Source organism: Macaca thibetana, chromosome 7 (assembly GCF_024542745.1).
Source record: "Macaca thibetana thibetana isolate TM-01 chromosome 7, ASM2454274v1, whole genome shotgun sequence".
In the NCBI taxonomy this organism is placed as follows: domain Eukaryota; kingdom Metazoa; phylum Chordata; class Mammalia; order Primates; family Cercopithecidae; genus Macaca; species Macaca thibetana.
The window spans coordinates 51,123,135-51,150,039 of record NC_065584.1 but is presented as its reverse complement, the minus strand read 5'-3'; the positions used below and the strand labels follow the sequence as shown (position 1 = coordinate 51,150,039).

Below are 26,905 nucleotides of genomic sequence, written 5' to 3'. Positions count from 1 at the left end.
AATTTCACGTCAGGGAGAAGGAGAGAGCATTAGCATACAGCAACATTGGCCATTGGGGCCTTGGATTATTGATGTTCAAAGTGCACCATCCAGGAACTCCATTGCTATATGCACAGAGACCACTCACTGCTAGCCCATAGCAGGCAAACTTTAATTATATGTGGAATTGCCATTTGTATGCATATGCATGAAACTATTCATTTTATCAACTACTTTAAACTCATCAAGATGTTATACACCTGTCTATCCCTTGGTTATTTTTCTTCAAATCTTGACAACATCAATGCAGGAAACATGAGATAGAAGAACATGTACTAGAGCAGGAGCTATGTACTGGATCATTAACTACGTCTGTGATCCGGAGCACATAAATCCTGTTACATGGAAGGTCCTTTAGTCTACTAATTAAATACCTTGATGATGTTAGGCCATCAAAGGTAGTTTAGAGATAGCTTACCCTAAGGTAAGCTAACATGATGTGCAGAAGAGAGGAGAAGAAAGAGTTTGCAAGGGCAAGTTTGGGAGAAGGAGAAATCAGGCGGAGAGTGAGCAGGAACCTGGGGAGATGGTTGTTGGTTGAACACTCTTCTCTCCATTCTCTTAGAAATCAGCTTGTTTGGAACCAGTGGGTTTTTTTTTTTTTTTTTTTTTTTTTTGAGATAGAGTCTCCCTGTTTCACCCAGGCTGGAGTGCAGTGGCGCGGTCTCGGCTCACTGCAAGCTCTGCCTCCCAGGTTCACGCCATTCTCCTGCCTCAGCCTCCCGAGTAGCTGGGACTACAGGCGCCCGCCACCGCGCCCGGCTAATTTTTTGTATTTTTAGTAGAGACAGGGTTTCACCGTGTTAGCCAGGATGGTCTCGATCTCCTAACCTGGTGATCCACCCGCCTTGGCCTCCCAAAGTGCTGGGGTTACAGGCGTAAGCCACTGCGCCCGGCCGGAACCAGTGGGTTTCTCTGGAGACTGAAGAAAGGACTAAGTTTGAGCTGATGCAGAATAGTTGAAGAGCTAGAGATGAGTAGAACAAGGCAGCAAGATTTCCTGGAAATATTGGGATGGGGTTTGGACTTGCACAAACCACGGAATTGAAGTTTTTAATCCAAGGCTAAGTCTCTAGGGAGCACAAAGCTTCCCAGATCACGTCCTGGTTGCGAATGGATAGTTTGTCTGTCTCATATATTTTCAGTTCTAGCTAATTACCTTTGAAATGGAAGTAGAAAAGTATCAGTTTTACTTGCCCTATTTTCAAATAATATCCTATAGAATTTCTTCTAAATGTTAGATAACGGTTAATATTTATTGTGACTCCCAATGGGCCAAGTTCTGTTTTTTGTTGTTGTTGTTGTTATTTTACTTAATCTTCACATAAAACTTAAGAGGATGGCACTGTCATCATTCTCATTTTTCAGATGAGTCATATGGGGGCCAGGTAATTTAAGAACTTTCAAGATCACAATGATAATTAGTAGAGCCAGGATTTGAATACAGGCTGCTCCCTGAATGATTATGAAAATGCTTAATATTTTATAAGTTCCATAATTACCTTCTAAATTACCGTTTATAATTATATACCTCTTACATTTCCTTTGTCATTTGGTTTGTATCTTAGGTCTGGGTTAGGAGAGGCTTTCCTTAGGGTTGGGGGTTTAGATGTAATCTTTTCTGAAAGCAGTTAGCAAGGTGAGAGGTCCTCTCTGTCCCTTCTACAGTCAATCTTCAAATCATTCCCGGTACTTACTATGTTCTAGGTACTGTGCTAGGTACTTGAATACATTCACAGTCCTAGTATTCATAATTTGTTTTCCATCTGATAGATTTTACTATCATTTTCTTACTAAACGTAAAAACTTAATTCTTTGAACTTGAAATAGAACAAAAAGATTTTGAAAATAACACAAACCTTTTAAAACTCTAATTAAATAATTCAAATATTAGCTGCATCAGATTTTGAAAAAGTATTAACTTAATATTTGTTAGAAGACTCTTTAGTGTTGAGGCCAAACAATATTTATTTTCCAAACTGCATATTGAGTTAACTATTTGAATTTTCCCACAATCCTGATTCACATACGGTTTTTTCCCCCTTCAGGCAGAAAAAAAAATATTTGCCCCATATATATTTTTTATTTTTGTATCACACGTCTTGTTGGGGGATGTATAGATTAAAGATAGCTGCAAATTCTTTACGTTTGAGAGGTAAAGTCAAATTCCCCTCCCCTTGAATCTGGGCTGGCTATACTGACTTGCCTGATCTAGAGAATACAGCAGAAGCAATATTCTGTGTCTTCTAAGCCTAAGACATAAAAACCTTGCAGCTTCTGCCTAGGCTTCTTATAACTCTGGAAACTTAGTTCAACTACTCTGAGACTGCAATGTTGGAGAAGCCACATGGGACCATTCAGATCAAAAGTCTCAGCTGAGCCCAGCATTCCAGCCATCCCAACCAAGGCATCAGGCATGTAATAAAGGCATTTTGGACTTCCCAGACTGGCCTATCTGCCAGCTGAATACCATCCAGTGACCCCAGTCAATGCTACACGAAACAGAAGACTCTCCTAGCTGAGCCCTGTATACATTTTGGACCCATAAAATTATCAGATATATTAAATGGTTGTTATATGCCACCAGGGGGATAGTTTTAACATAATAACAGGTAACGGCAACAAATATTTTTGAAATACTTTATGAACATTTAATTTCTCTAATGTAGAAAAAATTATATTTAGAACATAAAATACAATGATTAAGGGGATTTTTAAATGTAATTTAAACATATGGAGATACATATAGAGAGATATATGATATAGTATACACTTTTTCAATGTATACCTATTGTTTAGATATACATTGTGCATATATAGCATATATAATATTATATATACACAATGTATATCTAAATAATATAGTTTAGTTTCACTATGGCTCACGCCTGTAATCCCAGCACTTTGGGAGGCCGAGGCACGTGGATCACCTGAGGTCAGGAGTTTGAGACCAACCTGGCCAACATGGTGAAACCCTATCTCTACTAAAAATACAAAATTAGCCACGTGTTGTGGCATACATCTGTAATCCCAGCTACTTGGGAGGCTGAGGCAGAAGAATCACTTAAACCCAGGAGATGGAGGTTGCAGTGAGCCGAGACCATGCCATTGCACTCCAGCCTGGGGAACAAGAGTGAAACTCCATCTCATAAATAAATAAATAAATAAATAAATAAATAAATAAATAAATATCATTCCCCACGTGTTCTATCATAACTTGTTCCTTTTGCCAATATTTTGTTTGTGAGAACCACCCAGATTGTTCCATGGTAGCTAGCTATAGTTTGTTCATTCTCTTTGTTGTATACTATTTTATTGTATGAATATGAGAGAATTTATTGCTCTAGTCTGCCGTCGATAGATGTTTGAGGCTGTTCCTGTATGGGGGCTATTATGAACAACACTGCTATGGACATGTTGTATGTGTCTCCTGGCTTCTCTAGGTATAAACCTGGAGTGGAATTACTGAGTGGTAGACTCCAAACACCTTTGACTCCACTAGACATGTCTGTTTTCCAAGTGGTTGGAAGTGGTTTCTAACTCCTGGTAACATTTCTGTTTTTCCACACACTTGCCAACATCATATATAGCTAGACTTTAACTTTTGCAAACCTAGTAGGTGTGTAGTATCTCATTGTGGTTTTCATTTGCATTTCTCTGATTACTAGTAAAGTTAAAGATGTATACAAATATTTACTTACAATTAATTCTAGGTCAAATTATATTAATATCTTTACAAATTTTTGATACACATAGATAACTTGACCTCTAAAATACTATACCAAATTCCTTTATCACCAATCCCCCATATTTATTAAATACCTTTGACAGTTGGAAAGGTAGAAATGGCGTTCCTTTATTTTTATTTCAAATTCCTTTGGTTACTAATACATTTATATGTTTAAAATTACTTTTCTGAGGCATTTGACAGGGGTATTTGTATCTCTTGTATTTTCCTATTGTAGGTGGATTACTGGATAGCATTCTAGGTATCTAATTTCTAGTCTAAAATTTCTAACCTTAAATTTCACTGATATTAGAAATATTAAGACATTGATTGTATCAAGTGGGGTGTGGGGGAATTAGACATCTAAGTTGTAATTTTTAGGTGAATTTCAGTGCATTAATGTCTGTGAAGCTACTCTGAATGCTCAGAAAGGATAAAACAAAGAGGAGTGACTTTTGCTTTCAGAAAGATGAAATAGGTATTTTTTTGCAAGACAGATGCATTTAGAAAACAATCACTCTACTGTAGCCAAAACCAAAGAATAAACCATGAGGAAGGCTGAGTGGGCAGCCGAGACTTCTACCCTCTCCAGGTGCCTCCACATACCACCAGGGTCATGTCAAAGAAGGCAAAGGGAGAAGCCAGAACTTTCATTCTGGTTGGGTGGTAATGAGATCCCTCTTCTCCATGGCAGCAGTGGAGACCACATGGGAATCTTAGACTTCCACCCCTGCCCAGAAATAATGAGGTCCCCCTCTCCCTCCCTTCTGGGGTAGTATCAGACGGAGCCTAGTGAGAGTCAGGACTTTCACCACTGTCCAAGGAAAAGGAGGCCATCTCCCTACCCCCGTAACTATGTGGGTAGGGAGATGTGGTGCTAGTGGAAACCATAAGTGGAACAGTGATGAGGCATTCCTTCACCTCGCAGCAGGGAGGCAGCAGTAGAGGCCCGGTGGGTAGGGGGAATGTCCCCCTCTGCTCAGCAATAAGGAGGAGCCACCTCCTTGGTTTTGATAGAAGCTAGATGCTGGCCATAAATCCCAGGAAGACTCCCAGAGCCAAATTTAGGGTACCATAGGGCCACGGATCTATGCATTTACTTTCCATCAATCTGATGTACTATATCTAATTCAGTGTTCCCTGGCCTCTGTGATGTTCTTTGAATGTGTCAGCTTGGCTTGGCTACATTCCTGTTTTTCAATCAAACACAAATCTTGGTGTTGCTGTGATGGTATTTTGTAGATATGACTAAAGTTCATAATCAGTTGACTTTTTTTTTTTTTCTGCAAGCAGAGTCTTGCTTTGTCACCCAGGCTGGAGTGATCTCTGCCTGGGTGACATCCTTTCTTTTTCTTCCTCAAGAACAGATGTAATGTCTGGAGCATTAGCAGCCACCTTGGATCAGTAGATGACCTTGAGAATGTAAGCTGAGTGGGATGGTGCAGAAAGATATGAGGACTTCAGCTTTGTCCCTAGTGGAAGCAGGGAGTTGCCAAGCCAGTGTTAGACTGACTTCCTCCAGACTTCTGACTTCTTTTACATAAGAGAATGATTGTTTTAATGTTTAAGACACTGTAGCAGGATCTGTCACTAGTAGCTAAATGCAATCCCTAATGGATACACCAATGATCTCTGATTGTTCATGTGTTCATTTATCACATAAATATTTGTTTAGCACCCATTTTGTGCCAGGTATCATTTTAAATATGATGGAAATTAGACAAAGTCTATCAGGTTTGACAGGCTATTTAGATATAGAAATGGAGAGGTCGGGGGCAGTCGGGGGCAGTCGGGTGTTTTAAAATAATCAGTCACTTAAAAAAGAGAAGCAGAGGAGGTATACTTTTGAGATATATTGCCCCATAGTTGCCCTTTAAAGCTTTAATATGATCATCTCAGGAAAGAAGACAGAAAGAGAGAAAAGCCTAGAACAGCCCAGGAATACTCTAGCATTTAGAGGACTGATAGAAGCAGAGCCAGGGCAGGGAGGCCATTGATAAGAGGAAAACCAAAGAGTGTGCTATCAATGAAGGCCAGAAAAGAAAATACTTCTGGAGAGGAAGGAATAGTCAGATGCTTACTAAGAGGTAGAGTCAGACACAAACAGAGAACTGGAAGTTCTTAATCTTCAAAGGAAAACAACTGTGAAGCGAATGAAGCTTGGGCTTCACAGTTCCTCTCTAGTCCAGGTGTCTTCCAATATCTGGTGCCTAATTCTGTATCTGAAGTTTTATTTACATCAGTTTGCTTACAGATAATTCTCCAAGTTTTATACACTTGCGCTTCACAAAATCTAGACACGCCTTTCTTCATTGTCCTTTACTTCTCTGTAACATCCTGACCACATGTACTTCATTGACTTTCCTTCTTTAACCTCTGATGATGCCTCATTCCCTTCCACTGTTCTCTTCCCTTCTCCAACCATTCCCTAAATGAGAATATGGGCTGACATTAGACCTCAGCCTTGTTCTTTCTACACTATCTCCTTATCGAGTTAGTCATTTATATCATCCTTACACGAGAAACTCCTAAATTTGTACTTCCAGCTCTGATCTCTACCTCCCAGACATGGACAAAGAATTATTCCCCTTCAAAATAAAAAATTGTAAAATAAAACTCATAAGCAAAAGTGAAATCCACAAAAAGGGAAAGAAGTATATGTTTGACTCAGTCAATGTTACTCATTGGTATGTTCTTTCAGCAAAGAAATAGAAGACAGCCTATCTTAGTTATCTATTGCTGATAACTGACGTTACCCTGTATTTATCGACTTAAAACAACATTTATTATCTCGCAGTTTCTGTAGGACAGCAGTCTGGATGAGGCTTAGTTAGGTCCTCTGCTTCAGGGTCATCCACAGGCTGCAATCCAGTCTTGACAGGATTTATAGTTATCTCAAGGCTTATGTGGGGGAAGGACCCACCTTCTAGCTCCCTCACATGGTGTTTCCTAGATTCAGTTCCTCTAAGGTTGTTGGACTGAGGGTCTCAGTTTCTTGCCAGCTGTTGACTAGAGGCGACTCTCAGTTTCTTCCCATGTGGAACCTTCCACAGGGCAGCTTACACCATATGGGGTAGGTGGTTTCATCAGAGAGAACAAATGAGAGGACAAGAGGGAGGACCAGCAAGATGAAAGTTAGTCTCTTATAACCTAATCTTGAAACTGACATCCATCACTTTGCCTTATTGTATTGATAGAAACCAATCCTTAGGTTAAGCTCACACATAAAGGGAGCAGATTATACAGAAAGTGAGTGAGGAGGCAGGGCTATCTGGGAAGTCATTTTAGAAGCACTCTACCACACAGCCCCTCTCCTCCAGGACCTCACAGTACAGCTGAGAAAGTACCTGGAAAAGGTTGGAAATTGTATAAGTGCCTGGAAAAGACTAAGGTGTGCTGGTCCCATGACCGTCAAGGTACGTATATGTTACTCTATAGTTTAGTCACTGTGTCCCTATCAAACTGCATGTAACACATTTGAGATTGTCACTGGTTTTCAGTGTGTCTGCAAGATACATTCTATGGGGGTTGCCCTCCTCCCCTCCCACTCCAGGATAATTGCTTTAATAACATAAAATATAAGCTTAAAAAGCTTAATTGCACTGTTATGTGGTTGTCCTATTAACAAACCCGATTCTTTTTTTGCGTTACAGCTCATTGTAAAATACTGTGATTCAATTTCATTTCCCACTTTGTTGTGTCGAAAGCTCCAGCAAAACACCCCTCTTCCTTAAACTAGGAGACACCTTTATCATGGTATGAGTTATTTGCATGAATACAGGAACTCAAATTTCCCGACTCATCTACAGAGTTTTCATCATGCTATGGAATGGAAAAAAAAAAAAAAGACTAGCATATTCTAATCTCTCAAAAAATTACTCAGTGATTTAATAAGTAGCACAAAGACTTATTGTAATTAATCATAGCAACGTAATAAATCGTAATAAATACATAATTGCGATTAATGTATTTATTGACTTACTTCGCACATACAGTAAATACACCACCCTTTGTTTTAGCACAGGTAGGGGATCCTGGCTGATCAAGGCCCTTTTGTGCAGTTCCACTCCGCACCGTAGGGGGCAGGAGCAGTCCTTCCGCGCTCGCGGTTTTCGATGCTGCTTTGGTCTCTGTCAGACCCAACCAAGTCAGTATAAAAGGGGGCAACAGCATGGAGACGGTAGGGCCGTGGCCAGGCTTCCTTTTTAAAGGGAAGGCTCTGCCGGTGATTAGGAACCTTAAATCACATTATAAGTAGGTGAACGCCAATGCGTGGTGCACTGCGGGAAAACTCCCAGGGCCTGGCTCAAGCGAGGCCTGGCATTTTCTCCTCCCTGCGCTCAGACGGAGAAAGGTGCGGTCCAATCCGCGGAGGCTCGACCCGGAAGTCGCTGTGGCCGCCGCACAGGCTCCGCTCGCCTCTCGACTGGGGAACTCTGTGTCGCACCAAGTCCTTGGGCCAGCCGTGTCCTCCTCCCTCGGTCGCCACTGGCCCATGAGTCCCCATGGCGACGGCAGGGGCCAGGCCCGGGGGCGGGCAGTCCGAGTGGGGACGCGGCGCTCCGGGGGCATCCGCGGCGGCATCGCGGTGTTCGCCGCCGTGGCCGCAGTGTTCACCCTCACGCTGCCCCCCTCGGTGCCTGGGGGAGACTCGGGTAAAGTACTCGCAGGGTTGCCCCTCCTGTCCCTCTCCCCTGATCCTAGAACGGGCGGGGGCTGCGTCTGGCCCCCGCTCTTGGCATTGGGTTTGGTCAGCTCTGGGCCTCCATCCACCCACCTGTGCACAGGACTCTATTGTGTGTTTCAGAGCCCACTTCTGTTTCCATCCCTGTCGTTCTCGTTTCTTTAGTTCTCAGGCTTTCGAGATGGGGCTTATTGTTGGTTTCGCCTGGTGGGGCTTAATGACTTCTCCACTTCCCCAGATATTTTTTCCTGGTCCTAAGTATTTGCATCCTTTTTTAATCCACAGATATTACTCACCGAGTCCTTATTATGTTTCAGACGAAAGAACAGTAGTGGCGAACAGATAATTGCGAGTGTTCCAGTGCGGTTAGACAATACCCAAGTTAATGAATAAACAGCATATTAAACTTTTTAAGTTATGGAGACGGTAGGAGGGAAATGTGATTGAGAGTGGGGGTAAGTAGTGGGTCCTTCCGAATGGCTATTCAGGAAAGACCTCTGAAGAAGTGGTATTTTAGTCGAAACCTGAATATTGAGAAGGAACTAGCCATGCAGAATATTTGCAGAACTCTTAAAAAGGTGGAAGCCAGGTGCGGCTGTTTCTATGAAAAAGAAAAGCATGACTCATCGGCCAGTTAAAGCACATTGTTTTATATTTGAGGCAAGAAACAAGATCTATGTTTTGTTTTTGGATTCAATAATGCCATATCGTGGCCAGGAATTTTGTCAGAATGGTGCTGTAATTTCAGGTGGTGAACCTGTGGACTGAAGCAGCAGTTTTTGCTGCATGACCAGTTATCCTTAAATTGAGCAGCTTAAACAGCAAACGTTTATCGTCTCCCGTTTCTGTTAATCAGGAATCTGGGTCCAGTTTACGCTAGTTGCTCGTACTCAGAACAAGTTTGCTGTCATCGTGTGGGTTGGGGGCTGCGGTCTTTTCAAGGCTCAATTTGGGGAGAAACACCATCTAGTTCTTTGCTGTGTGGGTCTCCATAAGTTAACTGACTTCTGTCAAGAAAAAGATGAAGGATACCTCTCTGTCTGACACCTCTGTGTCATTTTGTAGCCGAATACTGTAAGTGATATACCACTTCTCCATTTTATTCCTGGAAGTTCATCAGTAAACCCAACCCATATTCAAGGGGGAGAGGATTACACAGGTGAGAATACCAGGAGTTGGGGATTAGTGGGGATCATATTTAGGGCTGCCTACCACATTGAAGATTCTTGATGTTCCATCTTCAGATTGTTACCTTCTTTCGGGTCCTATTGCACAAATACGGATAGTGTTTCATTCGTGTAGTAGGGAGTTTCTGTACCATGTTTCTAAGATTTGTATTTCATAATGGAAGTAACTTTATAGTTGTGAGAGTTTTGATGCTGGAGGGCATTTTTCAGAGGTTAGGTAGTTCTGTTACCTGTAAAAAAATACAAAGATTGACAGCTACTTATGATTGGTTGAGTGTGAAAGATGGGAATGAGATTTATAATAACTGAAGTTTCTTGAGCACTTACTATGCGCCAGACACTGTTCCAAGTGCTTTATATGGGTGGTTGTTTTAACCCCCTCAGCTACCCTTAAAAGTAGGTGCGATCATTATTTTCCTTTTATAAATGAGAAAACTAAGGCTAAGCTATGCCCAAAGTCACACAGAGTAGTCAGGAAAAGAACCCAAGTATATTGACTTTAGAATATGCCCCCTTAACCTCTACTTTTTGTCAAAACATTTCAAGAAATTCTTTTCTAAATCCATCATCACATATGTAGTGATATTTAAAATCTACTTAAAATGTTTATTGCCTTGCCTTTATTAATACTATATTTTATTTTTTCCCAGAAGAATAAAGTTGTGTATTCACCTTGAGTTACCAAACTTTAGGTGCTTCTAATTTGTTTGGTTTCATGTTAAATAGTGGTTGCTTCTAATATTTTTATGTTCATTTTTGGGAATGATAAATAAACTGTTTTCCAAGTATATGCCAATATGGAAAATTTGCTTAATCGTATATTTGATAATTGTGTTTACATGTTGAATGTACTATTCTTGAATATTTGTTTATGAATTATATTTTCATCAATAAACAGAACACATCTCAAAACCAATACAAAGCATGTATTCTTCTTCCTGATAAGTCTTACATTTTACACCATAGATTCATCACATTGTGTGGTCTTGCCAAAATTATTCTTTGTACCACTTGACACACATAGTTCATTTATGGGCAGGGGTGCTCGTGGTGCTTTTCGGGGAGGGGGTAGGAAGCTGGCCTTCACTAAATTAGTTTGTACATGAGACTGTCTTTAACAGATGTGATGTGTGACAATCTAGTCTAATTAATATTGAGACGTATGATATAAAGCTGGTTTTTGTAAAGGTTAAGCATCTGCTGACAACTCTGGGCTTGCCATTAGTTTGTATTGCAGACAACAAAGCTGTGGTTCTCAAACTGGAACATATTTTAGAATTACCTGGGACACTTGAGCCCCCAGTGCCAGTGGGTCTTAGTAGATTAGGGAGTTTAGCGGTATGGGCAGGGAATCTTCATTTTTAAAAAGCAGATTAATTCTGATGCAGGTAGACATAACTCTGAGGAACCCTTCATGTACAGGATTGAGAGAAAGCCAAGACTCTGGAAGCTCTGAGGGTTTTTTTTTTTGCTATTCACTTCCTCTTTATCATAATGAATTTAAGAGTAGTATTTCCCCTTAGATCTTTATCAAAGATACATTTAGAATAGGGGCATCTTTTCTATTTCTGTTTTAGTTTAACATTTGATAAGAATTGATGGAAGTTTGTCACTTTCCAGATTTATCTTTATAGCAGCAGAACTCCGGGAAATAATAACAACACACTGACTTTTCCATGGTAAAAAGAAGTTAGAGAAAAATAGGCTGTTTTTCTTAATGTTAAATATAATTCTGAATACATTTTAAATGGAGGAGAATGAATAGTGACCTTGAAATTTTGAACTTACGGTGGCTTCGTCACAAAAACATACAAGAACAAAAAAAATCGATGAAAATAGTTTGGCGCTAAGGACTTCAGAGCTAATCCGTTATGGAGTAAACTGTAAAATCATATCCTTTACAGTAGTTAACAAAGGGAACAGTTCTTTGAGACATTGTGACACCATAAACTAATTAAAAAGAAGCATTTAGGGTATAAAATGTGCTGGTTTCTAAGGTGCTCTTGAATATCTAACAAATGTCTGTAAGTAATTGACTTAATCTGTCTTCAGGTGCCCTTATAACACTTCCATGATGCAGTCACTCACCTAAGACAGGGGTGTCTTAGTAGCAAGGATGACAATGTGATGTGTCTTTTTGTTGACCTCTATGTGCATGGCTTGAATTGATTGTGTGTGGCCAGAGGGGAGAAGTGTTGGTATCTTGGCAGGATCGTGAAATGGATAGGTTAATGTTTTTAAACTTAGTGGGAGAGAGAAATGAAAACCAACCAGAATGTAAGGCAATCTAAAGTGCTAAATAGACTCAAGCAGGTTCTATGGAGGAGGAAGAAGTGATTAATTCTGATGGGGAGACTGGGGAAGCAGGTGTCTAAGGAAAGGTGTTACCGAGAAGGTGGCAATTGAACTAGGCTTTGAAGGATTTAGGGAGAGAATGCTAGGGAAAATACTCCAGGGTGAGAAAATGAGTGAGAAGAGGTGCAAAAGAGGACCACTCCAGAGAAACAGTGGGTAATCAGATTTGACTGGAGAGAACGTAGGTTTCATGGATATAAGCCTAGAAAAGGGACCTTGAAACCATGGAAAGCTTGAACATCATGCTGAGGAATGTGAACTTCATTCAGTAAGCAGAGAGCAGCCATTGAGAAATGTTAGACTAGGGATGCAATGCAGCCGTGTGTGTGTGTGTGTGTGTGTGTGTGTGTGTGTGTGTGTAGGCAGGGGGAAAGGCAGGTGTTGATTATAAGTGATTTCAGTATGAACATGAATTGAAGTAGAAGATTGGTCAAGTCTGTTGCCATAGTCCAGGCCAGAGAGAGTAAAGGTCTAAATTGTAGCTGGGACAGAAATTAGAAGCAGAGTATTGCTAGCTATGAAAGGATAGGAAATGGACATTAGTATATTTCCTAATAGGTACTAGTAACTTTCATGAGTCATTCATCAATATTGATTCATTCAGGGTTGAGTCAGAAATAGTCCTTGTGCTCTGAATATGTAAAAGATTAACAAATAAGCATTACATTACTGCATTTTAATTTTAGAAATAGTCACTAATGGTGAGGAACTATAAAGGACTATGTAAAGAATATTATTTAATGGTTTGAAAAAATGTCTTACAGTAGACCTTACCGAAATAACCTGCAGTTAATAAACACTTGGAAATCGTTTAAAGATATCCAATGCAATTAATGTGGAAAAGATATCCAAATGCCAGTTTTAGGGTAGTGTGGGACATTTTAGGGAGTGTCCAAACCTCAGATGTCTGCACATTTTATGTTATCATAAGATTACATCTTTATAGACTTTCGTGCTAATTTATTGAGGGATAACAAAGCATGTTACACTAGTGCTTTTGTATATTTGCAAGTGGATACAACTTTCAAGAGAGAAAAAAAGCATTTTTAAAAAACCAGAATTTACCCATATTTCCACTGACCACTTCTTAAAGACTACCAAAGATAGTTTGTTCAATAAGACCTAAGGGAGAAAATGTTCTCAGACTATTTCATGCTGTTAAATCTCTACAGATTTACAGTTTTATCCAGTCAAATTAATGCAAAACCCCAATGCAAGCATTTGGATTTTGAAAACTTTGGAGGAGTGTCATTCTCTAATAGTAATTATTGGTTTTACATTATTTTTTCACAGGGGAACTGATCACAGCCGCACATGAGCTTGGAGTAAGTATTAGTTTTATTGTTTAATCAATGCTCTCATTAACAGTTTTAGGAATTAAGAAAGTTTAATTAAGCATGGAGTAAAGTAGATTAATTTATTTTCAAACCCCAGTTTTTAGTAACTTATAAGTACAGTATGTGACAATTTACTTTAAGTTTTAAATCCAATTAAACTAAATTATAAAGCAAAGCCTTTACTATATATACAGTAGCTGCCTTATTATCACCCCAAATTTTGTATAAGCTGTGGAGAATAAAATAAATCGGGTTAACAGTTTTAATAAGTTTATTATTTAATAAACTTTATTATGGTGCATGATCCCTTTAGGCAAGACCTTACGACTGTCAGCATGGTGGTAATCCGATAGCAGTGTGGTCTTTCAACTTTCTAACCAATACGATATTTCAGAACCTGCTTTTTTTCAATAGCCTTTTAAATGACCCTAATGTACTGTGAACCCAGAGAACAAACTGCTTAAGAACTGACAATGAAATATGTCACCCTTTCTCTGGGTGACGCTCCATGTGTTAGACGCTGCCAAATCCACTAAAGAAAATATTTATTTGTATTGCCACAAGAGGATTACAATAGAAAACCACTATTCAAACATTTAATCATTGGTGCCTAATCTTTATAGTTGCCTGAGAAAAGGGCTGCTTTTCAATTAAGGCCTGTATGACTCTTCCTTTCCTAGATGAAACCCTTCTTCTAACTGTTGCTAATTTTTCTGTAGGTTGCCCATCCTCCTGGCTATCCTTTGTTCACGCTGGTGGCTAAACTGGCAATTACACTGTTTCCTTTTGGTTCAATTGCCTACCGCGTCAATCTTCTCTGTGGCTTATTTGGAGCAGTAGCTGCATCGTTACTTTTTTTCACCGTTTTCAGGTAAAGTAGTTGATTAGTTAAAATTAATTTTGAGCAGTTGGAGATATAGATTTCTTATGGCTCAAGTACATGCATTAAAAACATCTTTTGTTGCTTGGTTTCCTTAACACATGTGATTTCACTTTCTTAATTTATAATAATTTCATATGCATTTGACCCCTCAAATGCAGTTGGTTTTGTTTCATACAATGGAGTGAAGGTGTCAACAGTTCATTATCACAATTCTCTGATTAGGCAGAACTAATGAGGTTTGTCATTTTATGAAGATGCAGATGGGCCGGTTTAATTCAACAATATGAGGTTCATCTTTTGGTAAGTGGTAAATATCATTTAATTACAGTATTGCTGATGGGCAGCTGCCTGTCAGGTCCAGGGCTAATTGTATTATATTCTAAATATGAACATGTATACTTTTTGAAATAAGGTTATTAACTAAGGAAATAAATTTGGGATGTGGTTTTAGTAAGGTTTCACTCTGCTCCATTATGGCTGTAGGAAAGGTAGGCAAATTAGATCCCAAGTACTTCACTGATAGAAGACTTTTTTAGTTGGGAAGGCTACCCTGCTTTTAAAACATTGGTCCTTAGTTTAGAATGCTGGTGACTCAATTGTCTTTGATGTTTCTGTCTCCTTCATTCTTAACTCCGTGTATCCTATACCTAAGAGGATTATAGTGAAAAATACAAATTACACTTTCTGCAAAAGGAAAAACCAAATTAAGACACTTCTTCTAAAAACTTTTGCTTGTCTTATTATAAAACAAATGATTTCTGTATGTAAATATAATTTGAATAGGTATAATTTCAAATGTCATTTTTGGAGACCAATATTTTTATTGGTGTTAAAGTCATTAATACTACCCTTTAGCTAAATTCTAAATCTCTTAATTATTTATAGAAAGATAAGAGTTAGTATAACTATAACTCAGAAGTTTACTTTTAATCTGCATGTGAAAAAACTTTCAGATTCAAGTATTATAACTTGATCTTTCCCAAAATTTTTGTATTACATTTGTTGTTATTTTAGTCTTTATGAAATATTTAAAATAATGTCTCTGCTTAGATTCATTTGTACTATTAATATTTTTCTTTTTCTCAATGGTTAGGATAATTTTTATTAGAATTGTTCCTTCTGAGTCTTTTGTGGCTAAGAATCTGTCAGTATTTCCACTGAGAGAAAAAGTGGTTTTTGTTTTTAAATATCTAGGTTGAACAGGAACTTCCTTGTTCTGTATTGAATGAGTACATTGTTAATTTTCACAAGATACTTTAGAACAAAAACATTTAAAGAAAACTAATATGTTCATTTTGATAGTCTGTATTTTAGATCATTTATGTAACATATACATCTATTTAAATGTTATGTAGCTATAAATAGCTCTGTGCAAGTAAAGGGATTCATTTTCTAAAACTTCCATGTTTTTCAACATTATTAGTTGGTGATGCCATTCCACATGAGAATCACTGTAAAAATCATAAATAAAAATCTTAAAAACAAATTTGCAGAATCCGGATAGCTCTGGACAGTACTTTTCTTTAAAAATAGCTTTTATTAATTATTATGATTGATTATAATGGGTTTAGATTAGCACACTAGCCTATAACGCTTTTCTTTTAATATACATGGCTAATGATATATTTTATACTTGCTGACATGTGCTTTAAATTCAATCTCTTATATGACTAAATTAGGTATTTGAGTGGTTTTAATAATATGGTATGTACCCTGGAAAAGTTGCTTTCCTTCAGAAAAGGGATCTAACAATATTATCTCTTACATAATTTTAATATGAAAATACTTCATTATTTTGAATACAAATAATTGACAAGGTACACGTCCTTTGGGAATAACCTAGTTCAAGTGGCAAATCTGTTTTGTCAAACAATAGACACCCTTCAAAAAGGAGAAGCCATCTCTATGGTAATAGGACTAACAGTAGCCTATTGATTGAGTGGAAGAAGACATTATACAATGTCAGCTGGCATGTTACAATTTCATTTGTTGTATGACCTGAACTTAACCTTTAAAACCTTTCTTCTGTGAATATAAACCCAACAGCAGGACACAGTTTTTGTACAACCATTACAGTGATGGCTTTTTTCCTGTCCCAGCGTACAGTAAATGTGCTTCTTTGCAGGTTGACTCCCTTATCAGAATTTGTTTAGGAGACATTTCACTACTTTATTCATTTACAAACCAAATCATCATTCCATTTTGTTGTTGAATATTGAAGGGTTTTGATCCAGGAAACAGTTTTATTCTTTCTTTCCCCCATCACTTAAGAGACCATTACTGTACATGTAGGATTAGTGCTGACTGGTGTGCAGTAAATTAATTCTTTTAACAGGTTTAGGTTTTTTTCAGGTAATTGTTCACATAGCATTCACTATATTTAGCTCTTGGGGTGGACATAAAGACTTTCTGTACCTTTTAAACAAAGATTTTATTTCAAAAGCAAATTTCTGTTTAAATGTGTTGATGTAAAAAGCTCCATTTTTTTCAGTAAACATGACTTAGATTGAAAGACCAATTTATTCGTTGTTTCCAATTACTATGTAATTTTTGCTTTTCTTGCATCTTTCTCTTGCTTTTAAAAGCTGTAAGATGTCATTAACACTGCATTTTTTGTCAGTCTTTCCTAATGGTTGGCAAGAACTCATTTATATTTGCTTTGCTTTAATGTAGAAAGCATGTGAGTAAAACAGCACATTGAAAGCCCTATGTGTCACTGTAGTTTATTGAATTAAAAATAGTGAGCTTGTGGCAGTTGTTTCCGTATGTATTTATTTATGTATTGTCCCCTTAAAGAGTATTTTTAAGCATGTATTGTGTTAGGGGAGTTTAATCTAGTACATTTCAAAAATAGTATTCATTTTATTAATGTGTACATCTGTGTTTCTGAGACTGTAATATAGTTAGTGATTTCTGGGAACTGGGGTTTTCTTTTTTAAGGCTATTAAAGTAAATGATTTTTAAATTTAATAGCATAATATTTAAAATGCCCTATTCTATTTGAAATTCACAAATCCTATTAATATAAAATGTTAAAGTTATATGTAATATAAATCATTAACATGAACACCATTTAACATTATTTAATGCTTGAATTTCAAAATTATCTGCTAGGAAATATCAAACTAGGTCTTATTTACTGAATAAAGAAGGAGTACTGAAGTCACTATCATTAAACATCTATATTCTAACCCTTCATATGTTCCGGTATCACTAAAAGAGAAGGGAGCATGTTGATAGCATTGTATAAAAATTCTTTACCTCAGGGAAGATTTAAATTGCTTATGATATCAGAGGAGGGTATATGTTGTGTCATTTATTTTGGTAGTTACAGTGCAGGGGATATATTCTCAACAGGCCTGAGAGTCAGCCTATCCTTTTCAAACTATTACCAGCCAAATGGAACTATAGAAGAATTCATTCCACGATATTTGTTGAACACTCATGTGAATTAAAAGTAAAGCTCTTAGTTTTTATAATCAAAATTCAGTGCTTATTTTAAAGAAAGTAATACAAAGTCACCATTAAATAGGCAGTTTTTCAAATATTTTTTCTAAAAGGTGTAGTTTCAGGAAACTTACATAAAAATACTTTCTAACATCATTAATATTGCACAGTAAGACATCATATCTCTTAATGTCAAGTAGATTACCTAGAATATAGGAATATTAATAATATTAAAGGTATATTGAAACTTTGCTTACTACAAAGAATGTACAATCATTTTCAGTAATCCTTAAATATCTTCTGGCAGATTGTTTTGTGCCAGTATTTAACTCATGGATTTTATAATTGTATACCTTATATATTTTTAACCATTATGTTGCTTCTAAAAATTCGATTAAATTTTAGAAGGCAAAGACTTGATTCTGAGCACTGGGTCTGCTATTCTTTTAGCTTCAGCTAAGATTCCATTCAATAAAGAATAGAAAATTAAAATGCCATACCTTAGAGAATGCAGAATCTCCTGCTTAAGGGACATTTGGATTTTCCAGCTCAAAGAGTATTTTAGATTATTGCCATAGAGAATAATGTGAAGCTCTTCCTAATTTCACAAGTAACTATGCATAAGTAACAAATAGTCACCAAGTTTTTGTAGTTGAAGAAGAATGGAAAGTACTGGAGAGTTAATTTCCATTCAGGAGAATATCTATCTTGATCCCTGGTTAATTGATCATATATTTCTCTCGTACTTGTATTAAAATTGCATTGACTTAGACTGCTTAAGAATATTAAGAGCTTGGTTCATTTGCATTTTCTTATAAGTAGAGGGACATATTAGGCTCAAATAGCAGCGCTTCATTTTGAAGGGAAAAAAAGCAGGGCAAAAACTCTTTTTTAAGACTGTAGAGTCTTTTCTGACAGCTAGTCAGAGTTAGAATTAGTTCAAGGAAATGTTAATAATGCACTGCCTGGCCTAATCCCTTTGATATCACCAGGTATCCTCCTGTTCATGGGTTAATTGCTTTAAAAGCGAAGGCAATATTCTGAGCGGTGGGCCGCTTCACCTTTTCACAGCTGTTACCATTGAGTGACAACTAAATCCCATGTGTAAGATGAGGAAGAGCTCAATCTCCAATTGGGAGAAAATTTATGTAAACCACAATCCCTTCAGAATGTGCGGAAGTCATAGACTTTCTTGATTTACTCTGCTTTTCCCAGAAAGCTCTATTGTTCACTTTCCTAAGTCCCATCAACCCTTTGTAGCAGAATATCACAGCGGCAGCAGATAGCTTGAAATATATAAATGCTATCATAGCTCTGATTAATAGCAGTGCTTATGAGTCAAGTCTGATAACAGTGCAGCTCTCCACTCAATTTCAGATACTGCTAATGGAATCTGTCTTCTCCAATTGTAATATGAGAAGGCCTAATTTGCCATGGAGCTTGGAGCTGTCACCAGTAGGGGATTGTGGGGTCAGATGGGAGCTGCCAGGTTTTTGCCCTGCAGCTTGTATCTCTCACTTTGAATAGAGCAGCCCCCTGCCTGCCAGTTAGCTGATAGGCCGCCGTGGGGTTTATGCCACTATATACAATAGGAAAGGGCTACATAGGCTGACTTTATAATTGTGAAGCTAGCTCATATTTCCACAGCTACTGTGCTGCATAATTTCTAATAAGTGGTTTTAACAAATGTCAGATTATGAAAAGTTTCCTCAATTACAAAAACTTATAAAACATTTAAATTGCTAAATCTGTTTCCTGCCGAGATTTTGCCACTGGAACTAGTCATCAGTTATTATGGTTGTAATAATAAACGCACATATTTCTTTAAATTACAAATAACATTATAGCTCATAACTTATATAGATTTGGTGCTTTTCAAAGCCATAAAAATAGAAAATAGTCAATGAATTGAGATATTAAGATATACTTCATAACTTTGCATAAGACTACTTAATATTAAATCTCTATTGTTTATTAAGTTGGTTAGTATTGCTGATGAAAGTAGTTTAATACCCTCATTCTGTTGACTTTAGTTATTTGGACGTTTTACATTGACTTCCTATACTTTTTGTATCTTAACATTGTAAGAATTACACAGCATCTTCTAAGTTTTCAGTTAAAAAGGACTTAGCGTGATGACATGCCTTGGCCGGTGCCTTTGAGAATACTCTGATGCAATATCCTTTTAACCAATTTCAGTCTTGTTACTGAATGCAAAATACATTTTGAAGATTGAGTAACAAACTAATCTTGAGGTTTTATCATGTTTTTATACATTTTAAACAAAATGGACTAAAGTCTGTAATTGGGGAGTTATTTTAAACCAGGCTGTACTGTTGTGCAAGTTACCTGGCATACTGTGAAAACTTAGTAAAACGTGAAGTAAATTGCGGTTGTTCCTATAAAGCCTAGTTCAGTGTTTTCTTCCACATATTCAGGAATACGTTGATGGAGTATAATAAAATGAGTTGTTTTAAACTTTGAATAGCTTTATCATTTAATAGCTAATGCACAACTCTTAATTCTAATGGAAATTGTGTGATTACATTTGATTTATGGGAGCTATTCCTAACCTTACTCCCTGCATTTTAGTTGTGCTTTTTTCCTTTTTGAAGACTTTAAATTTTTTACTCTAATTTTATGTAGTGGTTTTGAATCAGGAATAATACTTTATACTTTTCCTTTTAGAGTACTGGTAGTGAATATTTATATAGCTGAAAATTCTGAGTAAAACAGTTCTCCTTTTGATCAAACCTCATGAAGTAGAACTAACCTTAGTAAGATTTTATCTGGAATGACAGTAAATTTTTCTAAAATGTGGAAGAAAGGACTTATTTGCAAATTCATTAAAGATGGAAATATTTTAAATTTTTTTAGATTCAGTGGTGATGACTTCTCAGATGTACCTTTTATATCATGTCCTAAATTATTGATTTATGTTCTTAGGTGTAAACTTGACAATGAGAAGATTTATATTCTGCTCTTTCAGTGGCCTCATTATAATTTTCCCACAGAGCACCTGGCACATATTAGATACCCAGAACATATTTGTTGAAAGACTGTTGAGTGAGCTGCCACCAAAAGAAGGAGGCTTAGCAGGACTTAGATTTTCAGTAACTTAGCTCCCTAGTTTGACCATTCTCCAGGTAGACTGGAGAGAGAAATACATGGTGTTGATTATGTGAGTGAGCCTAAAGGGAACTTCTATATCATTTTCGTGAACTGGACCCAGAAAGATAAGAACGTGGAAGGATAAGGGTGGTAGATTTGCTGTTCATTTTTATCCTCCTTTACCATACTTCTTCCCTGTAGTCAGCTGCACTATTTTAGTTGTCACTGTGAATTGATACTAATAGTATTTTATTAAACAATAACGTTCAGATGCTGCACCGTGGCCTGCCCAGTCAAATTCCATTTCAAGTAGGAATTCTCAGTACACTCAGTATAGACGTAGTGCAGTGTACCTTCCGTGTTGGGTTCTTTGCATACAAGTAACACTGAAGACAAATACATTCATGAATTTTATGAGGCATGTCAAATGTGTGTTCGGAAAGAATTTCAGGTTTCTGTTATTTGCCTTTTGATTAAGGGTTATACAAACATGTGACTACACATGAAAATCAAATACTGTGTAGCGGAAAGAAAAATATACCTTATCAATAGCAAACCTGTGTCAATGGTGTAAATTGTAACCTCATGATTTATCCATTGTGTCAACAGATGAATAGTATTCCATCAGTGAGAAAACTGCTACACAATCAGTACATTTCTTAGGAATTTTATCTAGGTCTCATGAATTTTGTGGACCAAAAAAAGAAGACAGTTGTGTTTTAAGCAGAGAATTCTGATGCTTACATTTGATGCTTAATAGCATCACATCATCCTTACTCTAGTGGAGAATTTCTGTCATTTGCATGATCTGGGTGAGATTTTAAACACTTGACTGCCCTACCCATACTATCTATCATACTCTTGGTGTGTCTTTTTTTGTTGACTAAACACTGTGCTCTCCTGGAATGTAAACTATGTGGTTTTATTGTTAACCTAAGTAAAAAGCAATCAGGAAGATTTATCTACTTCAAATATACTGTAAAGCATATTTTTTATATGAAGTATAAAATTATTTATATAAAACAAAATGTACTTCAGTGACTTTTGGATTTGATATTTTGAATAATCTATATCAGTGCTTTCCCCCATTATTATGAGATCTTAGAATTAAGTTTACTTCTCTAACAGTGTAAAAACTTGATTTTGATTATTGATATTGACAGGTGAGTATCTGTTATAATACAAGGGTTGTGTTATTAAAATTGTCATAGTGGTAGTGTTTGAAGATTGTGATCTTTTCCTCATATGACCTAATATGATTTTTATCTTTCTATAAGTCAGGTTAGATGATAAAAATATGTATTTCATTTGAAGGCATCCCTCATTTGACCTTGCTCTATTGGGGCTCTGTGAGAATTAGATTGAGAATGGAAAACATTTTTTCTCATATCTAATTCATCATAAAGTGTTCTTAAGTTTAAATAGAAAATAGTTTAAACTATTAGCCTTGTATCTGTGAGTTCTGGTGAAAAGAGTTCTCATTTATTCACAACCTCATTTGAATTTCTCTTTTGCTTTTACTTTGGTTGAATTAATAATCAATTTCAGTGGAAAAAAATGTCTTTTCACTTTAATGGGCTAATTTTAAGATTCTACTTTAGCATGTTATTAACTCCTTAGTTACTCTTTAAAAATAATAAGCATATTTGTTCCAAAGAATAAAATGGAAATTGAAAATAGGTATCCTGGATTGCCAAGTTAAAACACAATCATGTTTTTGATTATGTCATTTTTATTTGAAAAAAATCATCAGACTTACTCTATGGGTAGATGACAATTGTTTGTCTGTCTTATTTTGGGTGTAGTTTTATTTATAGTTCATCTACACTTTAGACTTTATGGATTACACAAGATAGCTTATTTTGTGAGCTCAGATTAATAATTTCATTTAAATCTCCTATTTAAATAATGTCAGATTGGACATTCCTTCCATTTATTTTTAATAGATTACTTAAGTCAGAAATTTGGACTACCAATTCATTTAATAGTATTGTATGCAAAAGATTTATGAATAATGTTTTACTCTACTTATATAATTTACCTCTGCCAAAAAAATTTTAAATATATGTTGTAGCCTTTCCAGGGGAAAATTTTTTTTATAGAGTATGTCTCCTGATTAGAGTTATTCCCAAAAAGAGATTGCAACTAACTTGTCTGATCACTCCCTCACAGGTTCCCTTCATTGACAGGGATGATGATTGGCCACGATCATAAGATAATAAAGGCCCCAGCGATCCAAAAGGATAGTGGATTAATTGGAAGCTCTAGGAATTCTGTAAATTCATAGGAAAATGGGTTTCTTTTAAACTCATAATAAACAGATGATAAAGTGCTTCTCAGTAATCTCTCTTAGCAAGTGTGAGACTAGATATGCCTTCAGATATATTTGTTATGATTTTTGTAGCATCACAACCTCATTTGAATTTCTGCACAGGTAAGAAAGCCTTCTGCACATTTAACTTTTTTTTTCTAGCTCCAATATGTAGTGCCTTATTGATTTGGATGGTTCGTTGTTGTTTGGCTCAATAAAATATAAAATGGGAAATTTGATGTGTTTTGTTTGAAATTTCACAAAAGTTTGAGAAAATTGAGGAACTGTCTCTACAAATCAGTGTGTGAAAGGCAATATGAGTAACTGTGAACCTATATTTTATCTTATTTTATTTTTTGGAGTCAGGCCTGTCACCCAGGCCAGAGTACAGTGGTGCTATGATAGCTCACTGCAGCTTCAACCTCCTGGGCTCAAGCCATCCTCCCGCTTCAGCCTCCCACATAGCTGGGACTACAGGCATGTGCCACCATGCCCAGCTAATTTTTATTTTTTAAAATTTTTTAGTAGAGATGAAATCTCAGTATGTTGCCCAGGCTGGTTATGAACCCCCAAGCACAAGCGATTCTCTGCCTTGGCCTTGCAAAGTGCTGGGATTACAGGGATGAGCCACCACGCCCAGTCTATATTTTATTATTCTCTTTGAAATATTTATTTTATAGACAAGGAAGAAAGTAATATGAAAATAGAAAGTTTTTAAAAATAAATTATTACTTCTATATCCTTGCCGAACGAATATTTAAACACTTGAATTAAAGTACAGCATGATAAAATAGTATTCCTTAGTTTCTGGAAAATCTGTCCATACAAACATCATTTTATTTAAGAAAACAAGAATCCATGTAACAAGTTTAAAATGAATTCTTTAACTTTTCCCTTAATAGCATTTGTTACCAAGACATCGTTTATATAATAATAAAGGACATGACTCTTAAAATTTACCCCAAGACCGAAACATCTTTTGTCTTAAAATATTTCTTTCCAAATAATGGCGTAAGTAATTTTATCCAACATTATTTGAAAATGTTTGGAGTTACACTGAGTTCATTAGAAACCATTGCTACTTGGAGAGCATTAAAAACTACAAATAAAGTATGTCTAAAATAATATATATATGGGAAACAGTTTTTCAAAAAATCAAATAGTTTTTCTAGGGACATACATATATGTGAGTGTGTGTGTGTATATATATATACACATACATATATATTGAGATATATTTTTAATTAAAAAGTATATCAATATGCTGACAGATTATCCAATATTATCAATAGTCCAAAAATAATTTTTTGACTTTGTAATATATTATATAGAGGATTTTAAGTTATTCAAATCTGATTTCTTTATAGTGTTTTGATTAGGTTACAGTTAAAAATTTATATTCCTCAGAGTCATTTTTTTAATGCAGAAAAATCTATTTCATACCTATTTATTGCGTTTAATTGGATGAGAACCTAGAGAAGGGGCAGGTATCCTAGTCTTAGAGAAAATGTTTCAGGGAATACTTGCCAAAGACGATGCTTATACTGAGTTGTAAATAGTTACATGGGAGTTAGCGAAGTGAAGGCAAAACAGTGTTCCACATACAAGTTAAGCATCCCTAATCAAAAAATCCGAAATCCAGGATGTTCCAAAATCTGAAACTTTTTGAATACTGACATGATGCCCAAAGGAAGTGCTCATTGGAGCATATTGGATTTCAGATTTTCTGATTAGAAATGTTTCACTGATACGTGTTCTTCAGATACTCCAAAATCTGAAAAAATCCAAAATTTGAAAGACTTCTGGTCCCAGGCATTTCAGATAGGGATCCTCAACCTGTATAGAGAACCTCATTTGCAAAGTAACCCCGAAGTGGAGAAACAGCTTTTGAGTATAGGGACCTGCAAGTCATTTAGTGTTGCTGAAACATAAAGGTTGATGTGTTACGTTAAAAGACCAGATCATGAAAGGTTTTTTTATGTCATGATGAGGGGCTTATATTATGTTTTCTCATTAAAGGAGAAGTCATTAAAGGGTTGGAGTCAGAAAGGTGTGAGGTCAGATATGTTTTGAATCTCTTACTCTGTTGGCAGTGGCGGGCATAGGCCTGGAGGTGGCTTACCACGTTGTTGGATTGATTTGAGTCTGAGGTGATGATAATAGCTAACATGGGATGGTGGTGGTATGGATGGAGGTTAGATGAGCTTTAAAAATTATTATGAAATGAAATTGGCAAGATGTGTTATTTTTGACAGAGAGAGAGAGGGGGAAAAGAAGCTTTGATGATCACTACCAGGTATCTTAACTTAAATAACTAGGTAGGTAATGAAAGTCACTAAGACAGAGAATACAGGAGTAGGAAATCGTTTTTAGAAAAGAGAATGAGAAATTAGTTTTGTACATGTTGACACTGAGGTTCTATGGGGCATCCAGAGTTGGACTGGCATTGGGGTGTACCATAGTTGGTTGGAGATATTTAAGTCCAACAGTACAGGAGAGTGCAGTGCTGGGAACAGATCTGTTTTTTTTTTCAGCTTGTGGTTAGCAGTTGAAATCAAGATAGTGGATAAAGTTACTCTAGCTACCCAGAGTGTGTAGAGTGAGAAAAGCAGTTGTCTGAGAATGAAATCTGGGGAAATAACCAGCTTTAAAGAAATTAATGGAAAAAGAGGAGACATTCAGAAAACACACACACACACACACACACACACACACACACACACACACACACACAGAAGGAAGATCCAGAACCATAAAAGGAAAACCAGGGGGATATGCAGTCCCAGACATCAACTCAGTAAAGTGTGTCGAGAGGAGTGGTCATCAACAGGGATCAACACAGCAGAGAGGTCCAGAAAGCCTGTTGTCACTGGGGACCTCAGCAAGAGCAATTTCAATAGAGGGCTACAGTGAGAAGAGAGGTAGAGGCTGCAGATGTGGACATGTAAGGCTGATACTGAGCCTAGCCCTTACCCTGAATTGTGTCTTCATGAAATCATCCCTGATGCCAACCTGCTTTGTAGTCATTTATCTTTGTCTCACTAAGGTTAAATGAAGCATGCTCAGATAATGCATAGGAAATATGACTTGAGCAATATAATGAGACTATCTTCTTACAGAATCAGTGAATTAACTGAAGACTTGCAAAGTCTTCAGAAAATCATCATCCTTATCACTACTGGCATCATCCTTTGATGTGTGAGCACAAATCACAGACGTGACTTGCTGTGTCCTGACGTGGGGGTCACAGCTCCTTAGTAGCATGCCTGTGAAGCCATGGCAGTGAGCCACAGACCTTATTTCTACGTTGCTCTCAGCCTGCAGACTTACTAGTGCACATGTACCAACCACTGGCAGACTTTCAGGACAAATACTTAGTTTATTGAAAATCTTAGTATTTTGAGAATAGCTCTCTAAAACTCTGTTCCATCATTGGCTGCTTTCAACAGTAGAGTCTAATCTTGTATAACTGGCCTGTTCCATCCACTAACAATTTGATGGTCCCTTCTCCAACCCACTTTTTACTCCCTGGTATGACGTTAGCTTTCATTTCACTCATTTCATTGATGGCTCACACTGTCTCTTTACTTCCTTTTCTATTCAGTCTAGGCCCCATGATTCATTACTTTAACTCTCCTTCTTGTCCTGTCCTTTTGCCCTTCTGTCCCTCTGACCTAGTAAAGCCCCAAAGGATGGCTCCATCCAGCTTCTCTAGGATAAAATAATATTTTATTTTATTATCATAATAAAGCCTGGCTCAGACTCCTGCAGACCTATCCATAGCCATGTGTACTGACGCTGCTGCTCCATCTCCACAGTCGCTG

At 36.9% G+C, this 26,905-nt stretch overlaps 2 protein-coding genes across 5 annotated transcripts in view; both read left to right on the top strand.

Moving 5' to 3' along the window:
• NAA30 (N-alpha-acetyltransferase 30, NatC catalytic subunit) overlaps nucleotides 1-26,905 on the top strand; it is an 834,104-nt gene that overhangs the window by 14,498 nt on the left and 792,701 nt on the right. The window lies entirely within an intron of this gene.
• TMEM260 (transmembrane protein 260) overlaps nucleotides 8,108-26,905 on the top strand; it is a 64,875-nt gene continuing 46,077 nt past the window's right edge. For 2 of the 4 annotated variants that reach the window (XR_007727676.1, XM_050799724.1), the window contains exons 1-3: nucleotides 8,110-8,421; nucleotides 13,286-13,317; nucleotides 14,049-14,200. Coding sequence is in view for 2 of the 4 variants with exons in the window: in XM_050799724.1 (XP_050655681.1) it covers nucleotides 8,262-8,421; nucleotides 13,286-13,317; nucleotides 14,049-14,200 (344 nt within the window). In the remaining 2 variants the exon portion in view is untranslated. Of the gene's footprint in view, nucleotides 8,422-13,285; nucleotides 13,318-14,048; nucleotides 14,201-26,905 lie in introns of all 4 variants that reach the window. The other 2 variants (XR_007727677.1, XM_050799725.1) reach the window with 2 other exon arrangements.